The following is a 7,893-nucleotide window of genomic DNA, read 5'->3' on the forward strand; positions in this document are numbered from 1 at the left end:
TGAACATTGATGGCGCTATTTTTGTGGGCTTTTTTTTTTTAATTCTCTCTCTCGCCCTCTCTTTCTCTTGATCGATCAACAGGGAGTTCGCGGGTTCGTTGGCAGAAAACGGCAGTATCCAAGACTATGTCTGCGTAATAGGTCCCATAGGACTGGCTCTATTTGTAAGTAATTGCTTGAATGAAATGTGCGTTTACTGTGTGGCAAGGTGATTTCATTTTCTTTCTTTATTTAATCAAACGTGTTTCATCTATTTTGTTATATTTGATTGGTAAAAAAATGCACACACACACAAAGACTACCTAAACAAAACATGAAAAAAAAAAAACCTTCATGTACTTTGAACACATTTCGCCAAAAAAAAAAAAAAAAAAAAAAAAGATTTCCTATACGCTATGTACATTTAAACACTCTGGTATTGGTAAAAAAAAAATAATGCATGATAATAGTGTTAAAGTAACAAGAACGATTAAAAAAAAAAAGTCTTCACAATGTTATTAGTAAGAAGTCGTGGTAGTGGTAATGCAAATTAACTGCAACTGAATAATCTTTTAAAAGAGGGTCCATTCATCGGACGACACGACAGACAAATTGAGTGATCTGGGATGCCTGCCTCTTGTACCAAGACTTCTATACCAAAAACTTTGTTCCAAGATGGATATTGAACGAATTATTATCCTACAAAATAACGCAATGTGTTTGAGTGGTATGTGTCGCAGACAAGAGAAATGAGAAATTAGTGTGTTTCAGTGAAAACAAACTTTGTCTCTGATTCTGGAGTTAAATGTTGCTTGTTTGCTTTTCTTACGTAAACCATTGCAAGTGATACCTCTTTTCCGTTTCTTCTTCTTTCAATCTACTCTTCTGCTCCTTCACTCCAGATAAACTGCATTTTCCTGTTCAACATTATGCGCTGCTTGTGTAAAAAATTACGTGAACAAATGCGGAACGAGGAACAGCAGTCATGGTAAGTAAAAAAAAAATACATAGGAGTGATATTCAGAAACAAGACTATCGCACTCATGTAGATATAAAAAAATTATAATGGCCGCACAAGTTTCACTCTCACACTCTTCCCTCGGTTTTAATAATTACAGTATTTTTTTTTTCATAAGGACTATGATTTCTTGTGGCTTCGACGATTAGAGCAGAATTGCCTTGGAAGCAAAAATAACCGCATTCATTCCAAGATGATTCCGTGCAAAGACAGACATAATTTATGACACATTGAGATATCTAAGAGTTTATCTGCTGAAGAACAAAAAAAAAGAGAAATATATGGGATAATGTTAATGATATCTTAAGTGCAGTATCATCGGAACAAAATTATATTTTGCACTATTTGATGATTAACGTTCCTTAAAAAAAGATACAAAATGACGTTTATCTGTTTTTGGATTCAAACTTTTGATTACTTACAGCTGCGGTACACAGCAATAAACAACTGTAATGATTATCATTAGTCACGTACAAAATATATGAATCATTATTTACATGCCCAGTTTAACATACTTTTCCTGTGATCAACCATCGATTTAGGCGAGGTGCCAAAGCGACCATGGTGCTGGTCGTGCTCCTCGGCGTCCACTACGTTGTCTTCCTCATCATCGTCCCCATCGTCGAGTCGCAGCTGGGCATCACCGTCACGCTCGTGCTCCAGTACATCAACACGCTCCTGACGAGCACGCAGGGCCTGCAGGTCTCCGTTATCTACGTCTTTCTCAACAGCGAGGTACGGCAAAGCCTCCGTAACACAGCCTCCAGCTCCATGCTCTAACAAAACCAAAACTCACGCACAAAGCGGCCTTGAATAGCTCCCCGCCCGCCCGCCCGCCACCATGCGTTCAATTAACAGGGTATTAACAAACAATCGTTTCATTTCATTCCAACACACTCGTCATCCGTGTTGCTAAATTTTCATTTGTCGTCTTCGTGATCAACATCGTCATCTTCATCGTAATCATACTCGTCATCATTATCTACGCATCCATCTATCGCGTCGTTGCCATTGTCTTTGCGCTTACTTTTCATATTATTTTTATTTATCAATTTTTATTGTCACGATTTTAATCATTCCACTCGCTCATCACGAATTCATATTATCGCCTTTCTCATATACTGCATTTATTGAAACATTCATTATACGTACTTTGTTTCTTTCTCCTGAAGTCGTCATCATGCTTGTGTGCACCTCTACTTTCTATGTATTAGAATCATATTATTCATTTTCTACTCTTCATTATTTGCGTTGCGTTCATTTTTGTTTTTTATTTTATCTTGTAAAAATCGATGGTTTCACACAACGGGTTTCTCCAAGAGCATACTCATTATGTCATTCCTGTTAAATCACGCGTACCAAAGTCAAACTTGGTTTACTGTTGCCGTTATTAATCTATTTTTGGCCGTGAATGTCTCGTGACGTAAACTTGAACTTTTTTGCGATATGGCCTTTCAAGACAAACAATATAAAACATCTTCCAAAAACTGCAAGATTTTTTTTTTTTTTTGTACTTAGATTGCACGACGAAATGGTAGGTATAAGAATGTCACAATTGATTCAGTGGGCATTGATCTATGTGAAGTCTGAACAGCCAGAAGTTTATTGAAAATACAGGGTATTTTATTTGGGGGAAAAAGTATTGGAAAATGTTGATGTAAAGAAATCAAAAACAAAAACAAAAAGGAAAAGAAAATTTCTAGTCGCAGTGAAATGAACTGCGAAGAAATTATTCCTATGCATAATTATACTCAGGAATATAGATAAACAAATTAGAACATCCAAACAAAGAGATAAAAAAAAAGGGGGGGGGGGGTCCGCGTGCTTTCTTGTATTATGTCACTCGTAAGCATTCCTGCTGGAAATAAAAAGCAGAATGTTTGTCACTGATGAAAAAAAATGTTTTGATAGCTGCAGAAAAAAAAAGTCTCTTCATTTCTTGATAGCGAAAAAGATTATCCTTAACAAAGTAAGCAAACAGACAAATAGACAAAACAATCAAACCATTGAAGAGTTTTATTGCAAAATGGGCTAAGCGTCACTTTTAAACATTTTAAAATATGTCCATTGTCAGGTAGAACAAAATAAACCTTTCCGGGGATACCTCACTTGTAACATAAGGAATATTCTAGAATTATGATTAAAAATATTGCATTTTTTATCATTTCCTCTGTTTTAGCAACTTTAATCACAAATATTTTAACTTAACAAGAATGGACTTAGCTCGTTTTGCGAAAAACCTCTTCAATTATAAATTTGAAAATAAAGAGAAAAGACTCCTGTGACATTAAGATCAGGTCAGTATTGTTGAAAACATAAGAGTTCCGTCTTCATCTTGTAACAAAGGAAACTTCACAAAGAAAAAACAAGCAAACAAAAACAAACGAACCTTTCTTCTTATTTTTTGGTCATCGAGGTACAGTAAAAAGGAAACAGAAAACAAAAACCAACTTATCTTACCCGTTGAGGACGAGTCCCGAGTATACTTGGGCAAGTGTCTATGGGAAATGCGTGTTGTAGCAAAATCAGCCCGTCCTCAATGGGTTAAGAAGACAAAAAAGAGGCATATTCGTGGAAGAAATTCAGAATTTAGTTGCTGCTTCGAGAAAAAAAAAAATTATCAGCGCAACTCAGGAGGGTATTTAAGCGTGAAAATTTGAAAAGATTCTAGGAGGGATATTTTTCATCACGTGTGTGTGTGTGTGTATTTATTGTGCTTGGAAACTCGTCTTTACTTTATAAGCATTTACCATCGTGTGTATCTTTTCTTTCTTCATCCTTTTGTAACCACTCTGTTAACATAATAATCCCCATTCACCACGACATCGGAACTGTTATCGAGTCATGCAGGTGCCAAGCTTCATTGGTCTAAACTGTTGTAGATAATCACATGGGTACAATATCTGGGACAACCTGATTATTGCCGATTATAGACTTCTGTTTTTTTAGTATTCGCTAGATTTCTTTAAATGTTTTTTTACGGTATCACTATTTTCCGATGTTGTTTCGGACTCGTGATTCTACATCACGTTGTTCTCTTTTTCACTAATTCCATTTACGCGCTCTGATTTCGCTCCACTTTTTTTCCTAATTCATTTATTGCATTTCTCCTCGTTCAATCTTTCTGTCATATATTGTGTCTCTCCTTTACTCCCACTCCCCATCCTTCCATTCTTTTATAACTACTCTCTTCCACAATTTTGCTGGTGTTACTTCAAGTACAAGGTTTTATACACCAGGACGCCCTACGTATAATTTCACTTTCAGCGTGATATTTTACATTTTCATAATTCATAAAGTGCAGTTTTGTCATCATGCTAACCCCATTGTTATCATTTTGTTTGTTTGTTTATTTTTTTTGTTTGTCTGTTTTTGTTGTGTGTGTGTGTGTATGTCCATCCTTCACACACATTGTTGTTGTTTTTTCACCTAATCTTTTGCTGCAGAGTATCCTATTGTTTTGACGATCAATTAAGTGTCAGTTTACCTCAGTTTAAAACAAAACAAAACGAAACAAAACAAAGCTTGTCTTGCCGACATTCTCTGCCGAATAGCAGCAAGCGTCATCCTCTATAATAAAGACAAAAAAGGCAACATTGATAACTCGTAAAACATACAAAGAATGACAACGTAATTATACGTTAAGTATGGGCAAGAAGTGTAACGCCTGCGCATGTCATGGTATGACTTAATCTATAATGATTGTTGCTGACTTTGCGGAAAGCCACAAAGACACGCTGGTAACACAAAATCGTCGTACATCATTACACAGTGTTTGCTTTTACATAAAGAGAAAAGTTTTGAAACGTTTTCAGCAATGATGTAAAACGCTTTGCAGAAAAACGTGATGACAAGTAGGACCCTATTTTTTTTTTCGCAATGGGCTGCTAATATCTAGGAAGAAAACATGAAACAAAATATTTATGTAGACCTAGCCAAAACAACAGAACTTCTTAGAACTTTTCTGTGATATGGGTTTGCAATCAAATGGAAAACGCATACACATTTTTGTGCTTCAATGCGGGCGTTGCTTCACCACTCTGTCCGGCAAAGCGAGATGATTCCGCTCTTGGCCGATTCCTCAAGTTCGCATTCTATTTCTCACATTTTACACTCTCTCAAAACATGGACATTAATTCGCACTCCCAGGCGCTAAATCGCACATGTCTTATTTTTTGTTTTTATTCTAATGCCATGCAAACAATGCGAATGCATAACGTGGTCGTCCATTATTTCCTTATCCGTTACACAATGGAACTGACATACTGGTATCTCTTCATTGTTGACAATGTGTAGCCCTTCTATTCAATTTTGTTGTGTTTTATTAATCCGTTTTTGTATCAGATATCCAAGTAATCAATTATCCATTCACTTACTAACATTTCTCTTTCTTTTTTTTTTCGTTTGCGTTCGTGCATGCGCATATTCAGTCTCAACCATCTGTATAAAATATTTAATTGTCTCCTAGCGTGTAATTGTAGACCTCTACCACTATACTAGTATCTTTTTTATCTCTTTTTTTTTTGTAGTAACGAACTAATTTATGATGAATATAGTGAGGAGATCCTTTAAAAGTGACGTACTATCAATTAAAGCATGGTTAATCTGCCTCTATTGGTGATAATGGCAATAAGTAATGAATCTGACGTGATAACTTACATGACAACATCTATTACCATACTGAATAAAAACAGAAATAAATTGCTTTGATTGTCACGGCTGTCCTACTCCAACTCATACCGCACCAACATTGTTTTTTGTTTTTTCTTTCGAATACTCACGAAACCTGGTGTGGATTAAATGTTGTATAGCAATCACGTTAAACAAAGTAAAAAGTGGATCCGATTTCTAATGTTCAAGTCAAATGCCGATGACATGGTTGCGGCAAAGATAAATCATTTAAAATTTGAGCAAACAATATGCTTATTGTTATTTGTTTATCTTTTTAATGTTATGGCAATTAAAGGGATCGTATAGTTTTGGTTGGGACATAATTTCAGGTTTCTAACATTTTTTTTTTTTTTGGTGAGATAATGAGAAACCTCTTTTGAAATATGAAAGAGCATGTAATTCCATGAGGAATTCAACGTTTATTTGATGAAAATTGGTTTTGAAATGGCTGAGATATCAAAAACAAAGCGATTCTAGTAAAGTGTGGGACCCACACTGTATTACCATCGCTTTATTTTACTGTGGTTTTGGATGTTTCAGTCATTCCAAACCCGATTTTCATCAAATAAACTTTGAATTCCTCTTAAAATGGTATGCTCTGTACTATTTCGTAAGTGTTTTCTTGGTATCTCGCAAAAAGTTCAAAGCCCAATTCTCATCTCCACCAGTACTGTTCTATCCCTTTAACAATAGTGCATGGATATGGATAATGTTCACCGTATATCACGCATGTAATATAGTGATTGTTATTCTTTACATTTGTCTTCTCCCACAGGTCAAATCGTCGATCAAGCGCACTGCAGTGAAAGTCATGCGAAAGCAAGACTGTCCGTGTATGAGGCGTCGACTTGGGGGCCGCCAACGGAACTCTTCGTACTCGCGGTGGTTCACCGACGAGAACACGTGTTTGAGCACCCTCCGGTCCAGTCCCTCTCGTCATCCGAACGGCGGCCGAATCAACTCCGACATGGCCGCGTCGCTGAATGGGGGCATCAGTGGGAACGTGGAAAAGCAGCCTTGTCCACCGGTCTCCACCGCCCCGGCCACCTCACCGATCAAGGAGAAATCGGACGAGTTCGAGAAATACGAGCTCGGAACCATGACGGAAAAACCCCCGATTGACAAGGATGCTGACAAACAGTGCGCGTCGCCGGCTCAGGAAGATATTCCACTGCTGAAGAATAGACGCCAGGGTTCCGCAAGGGTTGACAATGGGAACAGCAATGGGAGCCCCCAGACGGGCGTGCGCGCAGCGGAAGAGGTCAAGTACCCGGATGATGCCCCAGCGAAATCGAACGAAACGCAACACTTAACGGCGCATCAACTTGTGTGCTGAGACACTCATACAGATAATACTAACGATGCGCTTGAGAAGATCATTATGGTCGCTAGATCACGTGGTCTATTTTTTCTCCCCAAAGAACAGGATTCGTCCTAAATGCCTTCAATCGGTCAAGGCTGATACCAGAGAAACCAATGAACTATAGCATGCTCGCTTTAATAGTCTGGTATCATTCTTATCAATCCATCCAATGTCCAAAGTGAGGAAATCAAACGGTGGTTGATAATTTTACTATAATGCTGATGGCAGTGGGGCGGCCGTCCTCGTTTGTCCGATATATCCTCCTGAACGCATGCGCAGAAAACACGTCAAATGCACCGTCCCTCTCTGAGATCGTTAGTTTGGTTTCATCAGCGCCGTTCCAAGACTACTATGGCATGCTTCTCTTGAAGCCAGTGATCAACGACCGCAGCTCATCGTATCACGAGGACGTCAACGACGTCTCGAGAGCAGATTAAAGCGGTTTACTCTGAAACAAAAGCAACAAAACATAGCAACCGGAAATCGTCTGCTGCGAACGCATGGTAAATGAACAGGAGCACCAGTATGAACACATTTACAAAATGACTATACGTTGTACTTCTTTTTTTTTTTTTAATTGGAAATCAAAATGGATGCCAACACTTAACACGTTACCTTGTGCTGTATTCAAGACTTCTTCAAACGTTTGTCAAAAATGTTGCACGGTCAGCTTCCAGTACACATACTTTGAACAATGTGAAAGTCGTGTATACTTTGATGTTATGTCGTCATAGATGATATTTGATAATATGCATCGAATGGTTGCCTTTATACTAGGCAAGCCAAAAGCCAGCTCCTTCTAACGCATGCATTCACTTCGGATCATTATTACTATTTTCTTTAATCTTAGGTCAATGACAGG

General features: G+C 37.8%; 1 protein-coding gene across 1 annotated transcript in view; it reads left to right on the forward strand.

The window, feature by feature from the left end:
* Positions 1–7,004, forward strand: part of LOC140243538 (corticotropin-releasing factor receptor 2-like) — a 46,893-nt gene extending 39,889 nt beyond the window's left edge. Inside the window, exons 9-12 of the mRNA XM_072323208.1 lie at positions 83–164; positions 882–967; positions 1,540–1,732; positions 6,444–7,004. Of these exons, the coding sequence (XP_072179309.1) occupies positions 83–164; positions 882–967; positions 1,540–1,732; positions 6,444–7,004 (922 nt within the window). The remainder of the gene's footprint in view (positions 1–82; positions 165–881; positions 968–1,539; positions 1,733–6,443) is intronic.
* The last annotated feature ends 889 nt before the right edge of the window (positions 7,005–7,893 follow it).

Source organism: Diadema setosum, chromosome 20, assembly GCF_964275005.1.
Source record: "Diadema setosum chromosome 20, eeDiaSeto1, whole genome shotgun sequence".
Taxonomy (NCBI): domain Eukaryota; kingdom Metazoa; phylum Echinodermata; class Echinoidea; order Diadematoida; family Diadematidae; genus Diadema; species Diadema setosum.